The sequence below is a fragment of the Saccopteryx bilineata genome, chromosome 10 (assembly GCF_036850765.1).
Source record: "Saccopteryx bilineata isolate mSacBil1 chromosome 10, mSacBil1_pri_phased_curated, whole genome shotgun sequence".
Lineage (NCBI taxonomy): Eukaryota > Metazoa > Chordata > Mammalia > Chiroptera > Emballonuridae > Saccopteryx > Saccopteryx bilineata.
In genome coordinates this window covers 17,973,961-17,986,342 of record NC_089499.1, presented here as the reverse complement: position 1 = coordinate 17,986,342, position 12,382 = coordinate 17,973,961, and the positions used below count along the sequence as shown (strand labels likewise).

Here is a 12,382-nt window from a genome sequence, read left to right as displayed (position 1 = left end):
AAAGGAGAGCTGAGGAGGGGATTTATTTGATTTGGGTATGGAGTATATTTACATGGTTCACTGTCAAGTCTCTGAGGAGGTAACTTATCGCCCACAGATGATTCCTAACACTCATTTGCAACGCGTGTGAGCTGTGGAGGAGAAACAAGGTTTGAAAGGCGTGGGGCCGGAACAGGTCTATAGAAATTTCTTCTAAACATTACCGTTCACATGTGAAAGACCTGGAGACAGATCGCCCCGATTTTGATAACAATCCTAAGTATTTATACAACATTATCGGTAACCACATGTGAGGCTTTCTGTTTTTCTAAACTATCAATACTAAAAATTCCAATCAGCCATGCTAGGGAGAAAGATTTCCATTTTCTCTAGAGGACAAGATCGCAGATGTGGTGGTTAATGAGGAGGCAATCAAACAGCATGCAGTCAACCTAATAATTCCCAATATTGGTAAAACTGTGGGGACATAAGACTCAACTGATGCAATGTTACTGAAAGGCCATTTGGTAAGAACTATCAAAACGTTGGGTGCAAGCAACTTTGACCCACTAATTCCAACTCAAGAAAATTTCCTTGTAGCTGTCTTTATATTGGTACATGACATATCATTTAAAAGTTGAAAATAATTTCAATGCCCATCATTTAAAAACTGATTAAGTAAATGGCAGTCAATATAAATAGTATTACAGCAGGCAACCGTTCAAGAGAATGAGATCACCCGGGTTAAGGTATTCTAAGCATACACATCTATCTCATTCTTTCCCAGAATGCCCACAAAGTCACGGTGAAAAGGCTTTTAAGATATAAATACACTGAGCTGAGGAACAGGAGAGGTGATAACAGCAAGAAAATTTTGACAACTGAAAAATGGACAAATGAATAGCAAGTCAGTAATAAAAAATCCAGGTCCTAACTCAGGATAGGAGAAAACTAAGAATCAGTTTAATTTGACTGCAGAATTACCAACAGGCTCGACACTGGCAGTACCAGATCCTTCCGGAACTGGGAGTTACAGGTGCTAAAGTAAGGGGGGACTGGGTGAAGGCTATATGTAAAGATTAGGAATTTACTCTCTGGAGAGAAGAAACCAGAGTCTCTGAGCTCAAGGGCATGCTGCACAGTTGGGGACATGTTATTATAATAAAAAGGGGTAATGTGATTATATATATGTAGTAAACAGTAACCACCCACACTAGAACCCTGCCCCAGGGCCTGGAACACTGCCAGACAGCCCCTTCTTGCTCCTTACAGACAGGAAAGTGAAGTCATCTCTCTCAGAAATCTTAGCAACCATAGAGGAAATGTCTAAAATCACCTCACCCATTTTGTACAATTGAACAAAATTAAATAAAAAAAAAAAAAGCAATCTTTAAAAACCAAAGGAGGAAATAAGTTCTGTATGGAGAAAGGAAAGATATGGATTAATTTTGAATAATTACAGGTTAAAACTGAATGTTAAAGTGTTTCTGAGAGATGGACACATAGGAGCGTGTACTGTGTGAACCCACTCATAGAAAGTCGGAAAAGAAGAAAAACTAACCTCTGGTGACAGAGGTCATGACAGCAGTGAACCCTGGGGATGGAAGGGTCACGACTAGAAAGGGGCATGAGGGGGTTTCCGGGGTGCTGAGTGTTGGTTAGAGGGGTGCGTTCACTTTGTATAAATCCACTGAGCTATATACACTTATGAGTTGTGCTTTTGGGGGGAGTGTACATTTTACACGTCAGTAGATAACCACTAGTGGGCTAAAAATATCAGAATAACTTCCAAACTGGGGTGTGTGTCGGTGGGGGAGAGGTGAAATAAGAGAAAAGAATTAATCACACAATTCAGAAAGAAGTAATAAAGGGAAGACGAAAGAGAAAACCTGGACAAGTCGATTAATATACAATAAGATGGTTGAAGTGAATTGATGTGTATCCCAAATTATAATGAATGAGAATGAATAAATGCACCAGTTAAAAGACAAAAATGTTCAAATTAGATTTTTAAAAGATCCAGCTATGGGTGACATGCTAAAAAAAAAAAAGAATATAAAGAAGTTGAAATTAAAGTATTGTGAAAGATATACCAGGTAAATAATACCTGGAACAATGCAGGCAAACTCTATTAGTATCAGACAAAAAAGAGTGTAGGACAAAAAGCATTGGTAGAGATAGAGGATTAACACATAAGGATACTAAAAGATTTGATTCTGAATTTGCATATCTAATAGTTTGACCATAAAAAGTCATAAAACTATGAAGAGAGGTACATAAACAACTCTCTCAATAAGAGAACAAACAAACAATAATTAGCATAAATAACAAGGCTCTGGCTGGCTCAGTGGATAGAGTGTCAGCCCGGTCTATGGATGTCCTGGGTTTGATTCCCAATTAAAGCACATAAGAGAATTGACCATCTGCTTCTCTCCCCCTCCCCCTCCCCCTCCCCTTTCTCTCCCTCTTCCCTTCCTGCCTCCAGTGGCTTCATTGGTCCACATGTAGCTCCAGGCATTGAGGATAGTTCAGTTGGTTAAAGTGGCAGCCTCAGGTGCTAAATATAGCAAGGTTGATTTGAGCATTGGTTCCAGACGGGGCTTGCCAAGTGGATCCTGGTCTGGGCACATGCAGGAGTCTGTCTCACTATCACCCATCCTGCCACTTAAAAAAAAGAATGATCTTGACCAGGCGGTGGCGCAGTGGGTAGAGCGTCGAACTGGGATGCAGAGGACCCAGGTTTGAAATCCTGAGGTCGCCGGCTTGAGGGTAGGCTCATCTGGCTGAGCAATGGCTCACCAGCTTGAGCTTGGGGTTGCTGGCTTGAGCATGGGATCATAGACATGACCCCATGGTCGCTGGCTTGAGCCCAAGGTTGCTGGCTTGAGCAAGGGGTCACTTGCCCCCAGTTAAGGCACATATGAGAAAGCAATCAATGAACAACTAAGGAGCCGCAACGAAGAATTGATACTTCTCATCTCTCCCTTCCTGCTGTCTGTCCTTATCTGTCCCTCTCTCTGTTTCTGTCAAAAAAAAAAAAAGAATGAATAACAAAATTATCAACAGGTGCACTGATAAGCTTAATCTAATGAACATGTATATAGACTGTGTCCAAGTATAAAACCTGCAGTCTCTTCAGGGACACGTTGGTATATGTTAGACTCTACGATTAGGTTCAACAAATTTTAAGGAATAGGTATCATACAGACTGTTCTCTAAACAGGTGAAAATATGTTAGAAACCAACAAACTAGACAAATACTTATGTTTACTAATTGAAAAACCCACTTCTGAGCATTTCAAGGGTCAAAGAGATATCAAAATAAACAAATTTAGAAGCAAACTATAATAAATATGTTCTGTATTAAAACTTATGAGATGAAGCTATAGCTGTACTTGAAAGAAATGTATCACCTTTGAATGAATATTTGTATTAGAAAAGAAGAAAGGCTTGATTAAAAAGCTAAATTTCACCCTGGCTGGTTGGATCAATGGTAGAGTATCAGCCTGGCATATGGATGTCTCTGGTTTGATTCCCGGCCAGGGCACACAGGAGAAGTGCCATCTATTTCTCCACCCCTCTCCCTCTCCCTTCTCTCTGTCTCTCTCTTTCCCTCCTGTAGCCATGGCTCAGGTGGAGCAAGTTGGCCCTGGGCGCTGAGGATGGCTCCATGGCCTCTCCTCAGGTGCTAAAATAGCCTAGTTACCGAGCAACAGAGCAATGACCCCAGATGGGCAGAGCATCACCCCATAGGGGGCATGCTGGGTGGATCCAGTTGGGGCGCATGCAGGATTCTGTCTCTCTGCCTCCCCACTTTTCACTTAAGAAAAAAAAAACCCTGGCCGGTTGGCTCAGCGGTAGAGCGTCGGCCTGGCGTGCAGGGGACCCGGGTTAGATTCCCGGCCAGGGCACATTGGAGAAGCGCCCATTAGCTTCTCCACTCCCCCCCCCCTTCCTTTCTGTCTCTCTCTTCCCCTCCTGCAGCCAAGGCTCCATTGGAGCAAAGATGGTCCGGGCGCTGAAGATGGCTCCTTGGCCTCTGCCCCAGGTGCTAGAGTGGCTCTGGTTGCGGCAGAGCGACGCCCCGGAGGGGCAGAGCATCGCCCCCTGGTGGGCAGAGCGTTGCCCCTGGTGGGCGTGCCGGGTGGATCCCAGCCGGGCGCATGCGGGAGTCTGTCTGACTGTCTCTCCCCGTTTCCAGCTTCAGAAAAATACAAAAAAAAAAAAAGAAAAAAAGAACCTAAGTTTCAAATAAAAGAAGGAAGCGGTGAAGATAGAAACAGAGAGCTCTGAAAGAGAACAGGCACATGAGAGAGAGCTTGCAAGTCCTCACTACAAATTCTGCAGTGATCAAATCCATAGCAAAAGACAGAATGAGCAACATTCTAACCACACATCTGAAAGCTTAGATGAAGTAGACAAATTCTTAGGTAAGTACAGATCATCTCTTTCAATATGTTTAATGCAGTTCATCATCTAGCTGTTAACACGCTTACAATTAGACTACAGCATACTTAAACAAAAAAATAGTTCAAACCATTTATAGGCAGAAAATCTATGTTTTTAAACTTCAATCTCAGGTGACTGAGCAGAAAAACTGTGGGGTTTTTTTTAACCCACAGCAGAGACAGGAAACCCCACCTGGGTGCTCTAGATGCCTCAAAAGGTCACAATGTTAGCAGGTCTAAGCAGTTCAGGTGGCAGGCCAGCAACCACTGTCCCAGATAGACAAGTGAGCCCGTGCTGACAGCTCACATTTGCACCTTGCTCCATTGCCACAGATTCTCTCCTACACAGCTTAGCTATTTATACAGACACACAGTTTCTTACCTTGAGTACAAACAATAGTAACGGCTACCACTTACTGGACAACACGATGCCTTATGTAGGTTCTTTTTAGTCCTCCCAGCACAAACAGCAGTGGGTCCCGTTTTACAAAGGAATAAACTAGTGGAGTAACTTGATCACAGGCTCACTCTGCATCAGGCGGGGGCCAAGGCTCAAGGCCCAGTCCGTCTGGCCTTCACCTGGACTTGGAAGCCCCAGCGCCCTGGGAAGCTGTCCTACCAGGCACAGTGAGTCCCAGGCATCTCTGTCCAAGGCCAGCCCACCGCAGCCCATACAAAGCACCCACCTTCCGAATCACATCTCGCACGGCAAAGTACTTCTCGGTGAGGTCACCTGCCTCGCTCAGGGGGGCGTCGTAGTCGTAACTGGTGGGCTGCGCTTGGTAGGGCATGTTGGCCCCTAGGAGACAAAACATGACATTAGTTACTACTGAAGGCCCTTGCCTGGGACAAGGTCTTTGAGATTCACGGGTTCAGCATTATGGAGGGAGAAAATACAGGACCCATTTGAACCAACTGTTCAGTGAGACAGAGGTGGGCTTCTGGATGCAAGGTTTAGAGACATTCGTGTCTTCCCACAGGGGGCCCTTACCAAGCACCTTGGAGTCTAGCGAGCCCTTTCCCCACCCCCTCGGCAGAGCTCACAGGGCGAGCCCAGTAGATACCACTGCCACGGGACAAGCAGAGAATCCGAAACTCTACAAGACTCGCTCATCACAACCAGTCACGGCAGGGCTTATGGCATGACTTGCATCTCTGACGGTTAACCGTGATCTTTTTCATGACCTCGAACTCTGGGGCTGAGAAAAGGTCAGTCAGTGGAGGGGTCCCTCTCTGGTCATTGGCCTCCGCTAGGCTGCCTTGCTTATAGTTGCAATCCTCCTGGGATAGCCCGTATCCATCAACTGACTGATGTGGGGATATAACAGGGGTCCCCAAACTACGGCCCGCAGGCCACATGCGGCCCCCTGAGGCCATTTATCCGGCCCCCCCCCGCACTTCTAGAAGGGGCACCTCTTTCATTGGTGGTCAGTGAAAGGAGCATAGTTCCCATTCAAATATTGGTCAGTTTGTTGATTTAAATTTACTTGTTATTTTAAATATTGTATTTCTTCCCATTTTGTTTTTTTACTTTAAAATAAGATATGTGCAGTGTGCATAGGGATTTGTTCATAGTTTTTTTTTTTTATAGTCCAGCCCTCCAACAGTCTGAGGGACAGTGAACTGGCCCCCTGTGTAAAAAGTTTGGGAACCCCTGGGATATAAAAACTGAGTCCCTTTGTTACAAAGGGCCATCCCAGCTCCATCCAGAGCTCCCTCTGGAAGCAGCTAAGCTACCTGTGAGACCGCATCACAGCCTAGCTTCTCCTTCGGCTCAGTCCTCCCTCCCACACGCCCTCCTGGGTGTCTGTGAGCTTCTGAGGGCACAGCCCAAAGAGCTTTCAATCTTCTGCTGGGTAGCCTCAAAGTCTATTTCCCGGGGAACAGAGCCCACAACAGAGAGCAGAAAATAAGGCCAAGCCTGGGTGTACACAAAGACTAGGAAAGCAAACGGTCTCGCAATTCCTGCCGAGGGGGCGGAGTCTAGAACAGAGGCCCCCAACCTCGTCACACGTAATACTCACAGGGAGGAATTGTGTGCAACATTGGGCCATGACCGGATGCCAGTGAATTTAGAAAATCCACCCCAAGCATGAAAGACTCATGGAGAGCTTGCTAAAACAGAGTCATAAGCCCCACCCGAGACCCTGATTGAGCAGGTCTAGGGTGGGACCTGAGACTCTGCATTCCTAACCGGCTCCCAGGTGACACTGACGTCACCGCTGTCTGCGGACCAGCAAGGCTCTGGACCACCCCTTTCACTTCTCCTCCACGGAGCATTTTGCAGTGTAAGAATAGTTACAGTGTATGGGAATAGTTATTTTAGAATAATCTTTTATCCAACCTGAAGTTTAAGTGAATGAGGCCCCAATATTGAGAGTTCACATATGACTTAGTGACAAATTCTTTCGGGTGGTTCTCACAGCTCACACATGATGGGTCAGCCCTGGGTGGCCTTCGGGTGGTGGAGTTGGCAACATGAGCCAGGCCAAGGGTCAGGTCATCCCCGTAAAGACATTTTTTCATTAGTTCTCTGCACAGAGCCTGCATTTGGAAGTATCTAAACCAGCTGAAATGATTCAGCCACATGACTTTCCCCCATTTCTTATTAACCAGAGACAGCGAGCTGCCTGCCAACAGGTCTGCCCGCCTCTGGGGGTCCCGATGATAAAACACATCCTTTGCTGTGAGAGGCAATGGAAAAAGAAAACCACATCCCTTTCTGCAAGGAGAGCTCACCTTCTCTCTGTAGTCCCTTCTCTAGTTCTAAAGTGGCAGAGACTGGGCCGCCTGTGTTTCTGCTGTCTCTCGCTGCACGCTAGACAATGCATGCACCTTCGACATAGATGTGGCCTCACTGACCCGGACCCCCGCCACAGCCGGGACGGAAGAGGAGCTCTACCAGCTGCCAAGTTGAGTTGAACAAGTGTGACTTCCGGAAGCAAACTTCACAGGCCAAGGGAACCCAGGCGGGGAACCTGGCTGGGCGGTTAAAGGGTGGACTAAAACTCTAATTCTTCATTTCTTCATTTCTTGGCTCTAACAAGTAGTAGTAACTATTTCTTTTGTGTGTGTGTGTGTGTGTGTGTGTGTGAAAGAGACAGAGAGAGTGACAGATAGAGACAGACAGGAAGGGAGAGAGATGAGAAGCATCAATTCTTCGTTGCGGCTCCTTAGTTGTTAATTGATTGCTTTCTCATATGCGCCTTGACGGGGGGTGGGGGGTGGGGTGGAGGGCCTGCAGCAGAGCCAGTGACTTCTTGCTCAAGCCAGCGACTTTGGGCTCAAGCCAGCGACCATGGGGTCATGTCTATGATCCCATGCTCAAGCCAGCAAACCCGTGTTCAAACTGGTGACCTCAGGGTTTCAAACCTGGGTCCTCCGTGTCCCTGTCCAATGCTCTATCCACTGCGCCACCCCCTGGTCAGGCAAAGTATTAGTAACATTAATAATGCTTGTAAGCCAAGCCTTCTCCTAGCCCACCCCACCCTGCATCAAAGACAGCTGTTCTAAGGAGAAAATTCATTAAGAGCAGATAGTATACAAGCAAAGATCTTAGGATAATGAGGTTCAAACTAACCCTTCAAAATTCAACAGTAGGGCATCCTTCCCGATTCAGAGAGAAAAATACAGATGTAAAGAGAGGTGGGGAATAAGGATTAGGGAAAGGCCAACAGAGCACGGTATGTCTTTGTAAAAATTAATGGCAATGAAGAGAATTTTGTCATAATTTTTCCTGCAAAAATAAAAACCCACAACCATATAGAAATGTAAAATGGTGCAGCCACTATGGGAAACACTATGGCGGTTCCCTCAACACAGAGTTATAACGTGACCTAGCAATTCCGCTCCTAGGCATACACCCTCCAAAATGGAAATGGATACAAACAAATACTTACACATACATTAATGTTCATACATTGTTCAAAATAGCCCCAAAGTGGAAACAACCCAAATATCCATCAGCTGATGAGTGAATAAACAGCATGTTGTGCATCCATACAACGGGATGTTACTCGGCAATAAAAAGGAATGGGGGCCCTGGCCGGTTGGCTCAGCGGTAGAGCATCGGCCTGGCGTGCAGGGGACCCGGGTTTGATTCCCGGCCAGGGCACATAGGAGAAGTGCCCATTTGCTTCTCCACCCCCCCTTCTTCCTCTCTGTCTCTCTCTTCCCCTCCCGCAGCCAAGGCTCCATTGGAGCAAAGATGGTCCGGGCGCTGGGGATGGCTCCTTGGCCTCTGCCCCAGGTGCTAGAGTGGCTCTGGTCACGGCAGAGCGACGCCCCGGAGGGGCAGAGCATCGCCCCCTGGTGGGCAGAGCGTCGCCCCTGGTGGGCATGCCAGGTGGATCCCGGTTGGGCGCATGCGGGAGTCTGTCGGACTGTCTCTCCCCATTTCCAGCTTCAGAAAAATACAAAAAATACAAAAAAAAAAAAAAAAAAGGAATGGGGTACTGATACATGCCACCACATGGATGAACCTTAAAAGGTCAAGCTAAATGAAAAACGTTGAACACAAAAGACCACATATTGTATGGTTCTATTTATATGAAATGTCCAAAGTAGACAAATCCATAGAGAGAGAGTAAACCAGCAGTTGCCAGGGGCTTGGGAGGGAGAGTGGAGAGTTTCCCAGGTGTGGGGTTTCTTTGTGAACTGATAAAAGCGTTCCGGAATTAGATGGTAGTAATAATGGTCACAAAGCTTTGTGACATCCTAAATAACACTGAATTGTACACTTTAAAATCATGAATTTTATGACACGTGAATTATACCTCCACGAAACAAAATGTTAAAAAAGAAAAAATGACCACAGCGGAACATATACACACAAGTGAGCTATAGCCAGAGACTGAGACGGAGCCAGCCTGGTTTAAAACAATCAAGTTCTTCAATGCACAACTGATGACCCTTAAAAACTTTGTGAAAAAAAAATTTTTTCTTAAATTATATAGGTGATTCTTATATATTAAAAAATATAGAAGATAAACAAAAGTAGAAAATAAAAATTGTCTGTAGACACCCCCCCCCAAATCCAGCACCAGAAACATATAAGCATAAGTTTCTACAAGCAGATGTTAGATTGCTCTTACCATTCCAATAGCCAAAATTGGTCCCACCTATAAACATGTACCTATAAGGAAACAAGAGAACAGACAGTACTTCACTGTGAGCCCACAGCTGGAGGAGGGGGTCCGGGGGGAACGCCCTCCCCTCCAGAAATGAACACTCACAAGTTTACATTCGCTCCATGGGCAAGTATATCTTGTAGGGAAGATACTACCGCTTCAGTCTTGACTGTGGAGTGAGGTTGGCCCCAATGGTCTAACCAGCCAGTGTAAAATTCAGAATTGATCTAAAAAGAGAAAGAGACGTGGAACTTAGGATAGAGTGATGACTTTTAAATGCTGGGGCTATTGCCCTGTAACTGTCACCCCAGGTCCCCCACCAAGGGACAGGTAGAAGGAGGAGTTGACTTGTGCTGTTTAAAGTAGAGCAGTGGGCCCTGGCCGGTTGGCTCAATGGTAGAGTGTCAGCCTGGCATGCAGGAGTCCCGGGTTCGATTCCCAGCCAGGGCACACAGGAGAAGCGCCCATCTGCTTCTCTACCCCTCCTCCTCTCCTTCCTCTCTGTCTCTCTCTTCCCCTCCCGCAGCCGAGGCTCCATTGGAGCAAAGTTGGCCCAGGCACTGAGGATGGTTCCATGGCCTCTGCCTCAGGAGCTAGAATGGCTCTCGTTGCAACAGAGCAACGCCCCAGATGGGCAGAGCATCGCCCCCTGGTGGGCATGCCAGGTGGATTCTAGTCGGGCGCATGCAGGAGTCTGTCTGACTGCCTCCCCGTTTCCAGCTTTGGAAAAATACAAAAAAAAAATAAAAAAAAAAAAAAAATATATATATATATATATATATGTATATAAAGTAGAGCAGTGGGAACCAATGAAGACTTCTGACAATAGCATCGCCCAAACTCAGTACTCAGACACCGATAATCTGGTATTCCTGAAAAGTAATGTCTGCATCAACATTTTGTTAACCAATCTCCAGTTTAAGTATGGTAGGGAAGTTTGTTGGGCAAAAGAATCAGATGGCAAAATATTGTTATAATATGACCAGCTCCAAATTGACCCTTTGATTTTCAGATTTCAGATTGACTTAAAGGGAGGTAACTTGTCCAAGTATTCTGCAAAACAGGCCCTAAGCACTTCATGTCTCTCCTGGGCATGCACTACCGGCAAGCACTAGGTCTAGAGAAGGAAAAAGAAATCTGGGCATGTTCTGGGGCCTCCTCACCTCAGGAAATACTATAGCTCCACCCAAAGCCTGTGAGTGCGGGTTCTACACTGCTCACTAAGCCGAGGCCAGATTCAGAAAAGGCTATTGGGTACAAAGGTCTGACCACAGGTGGGGCAGCCAGTCCTGCCACAGAGAAAGCACAGGGCATAAGCCCTTAAACTGATGCAAGTCACAAAAAACCAGAGCAGAGAAGGAAAGAACAGAGTTCTGGACTGATGGCCTCTGTCCACCTGCATGAACCTTGCCACCGTCTCCTCCTCCTTGCTGCCTACACAGCACGATGCCCCAAAGCCCTACAACTCAAAGTGCGGTCAGCTGACCTGCAGCCCAATGCCAGCTGGTTGCCTGTCAGGCAGAAGCTCAGGCCCCACCCCAGTCCTGGTTGATCCACGTTTGCATTTTAACAAGATTCTTATGTGCCTGGCCGGGCGGTGGTGCAGTGGATAGAGCATCAGACTGGAATGCAGAGGACTCAGGTTCGAGACCCCGAGGTCACCGGCTTGAGCGCAGGCTCATCTAGTTTGAGCAAAATCCCACCAGCTTGAACCCAAGGTTGCTGGCTCAAGCAGGGGGTTACTCGGTCTGCTGAAGGCCTGCGGTCAAGGCACATAAGAGAAAGCAATCAATGAACAACTAAGGTGTTGCAACGCGCAATGAAAAACTAATGATTGATGCTTCTCATCTCTCTCCGTTCCTGTCTGTCCCTGTCTATCCCTCTCTCTGTCTCTGTAAAAAAAATAAAATTAAAAAATTAAAAAAAAAAAGATTCTTATGTGATTCATAAGCACATTAAAGATGGAAACACAGACCCGAATTCAGATCCTGGCCCTATCACTCTCTAGCTGTACAATGGCGTGTTGTCTGAGCCTCACTGAAACTAGAGATAAAAAATATTACTTATGGCTCTCACCGGGTAGCTCAGTTGGTTAGAGCAGTGGTCAGCAAACAGTGGCTCACAAGCCACATGTGGCTCTTTGGCCCCTTGAGAGTGGCTCTTCCACAAAATACCATGTGCAGGAGCTACCTCGATAAGGAATGTATCTACCTATATAGTTTAAGTTTAAAAAATTTGGCTTTCAAAAGAAATTTCAACTGTTGTACTGTTGATACTTGGCTCTGTTGACTAATGAGTTTGCCGACCACTGGGTTAGAGCATCATCCCGATATGCCAAGTTTGCAAGTTTGATCCCTGGTCAGGGCACATATGAGCACCAACCAATGAATGCATAAATAAGTGGAACAACAAATCGATGTTTCTCTCTCTTTCTCTCTATCAAATCAAGCAATCAATAAAAATACCACTTATGAGAGTTGCCATGAGGACCAGCTGAGATGAGATAGGCAAGAACATGAAGCCAGGTGATGACAGGACGATCCTGTTAGTCCCCATCCTAGTCCACTCCAGGGCCGGGCCTCAGCTTCAAGCAGGAGCATTGCTGCTGCTGTCACTCAGGTACCCGGAGGACTGCGTCCCCACGACCCCAGGGCCGGATCTTTCTCCCAACAATCGTACTGAAGTTGGCACAGCGGTCTCTCCACATTCACTCCCCATGCTTACCAAGGGTCCTTTGGGTTCATACTTCCTCTGGATTAGGAAAGCATTTGTGATGTTGCCACCTGAACATTACCGGAGGGAGAAGAAAGGTCAGTCACGGGAATG

General features: G+C 46.3%; 1 protein-coding gene across 1 annotated transcript in view; it reads right to left on the bottom strand.

Annotated features, from left to right (window-relative positions):
* Nucleotides 1-12,382, bottom strand: part of GLB1 (galactosidase beta 1) — a 92,272-nt gene that overhangs the window by 41,449 nt on the left and 38,441 nt on the right. The window contains exons 7-10 of the mRNA XM_066246102.1: nucleotides 12,281-12,339; nucleotides 9,662-9,783; nucleotides 9,521-9,561; nucleotides 5,114-5,226 (exon numbers count right to left, since the gene is read on the bottom strand). Coding sequence (XP_066102199.1) covers nucleotides 5,114-5,226; nucleotides 9,521-9,561; nucleotides 9,662-9,783; nucleotides 12,281-12,339 — 335 coding nt within the window. The remainder of the gene's footprint in view (nucleotides 1-5,113; nucleotides 5,227-9,520; nucleotides 9,562-9,661; nucleotides 9,784-12,280; nucleotides 12,340-12,382) is intronic.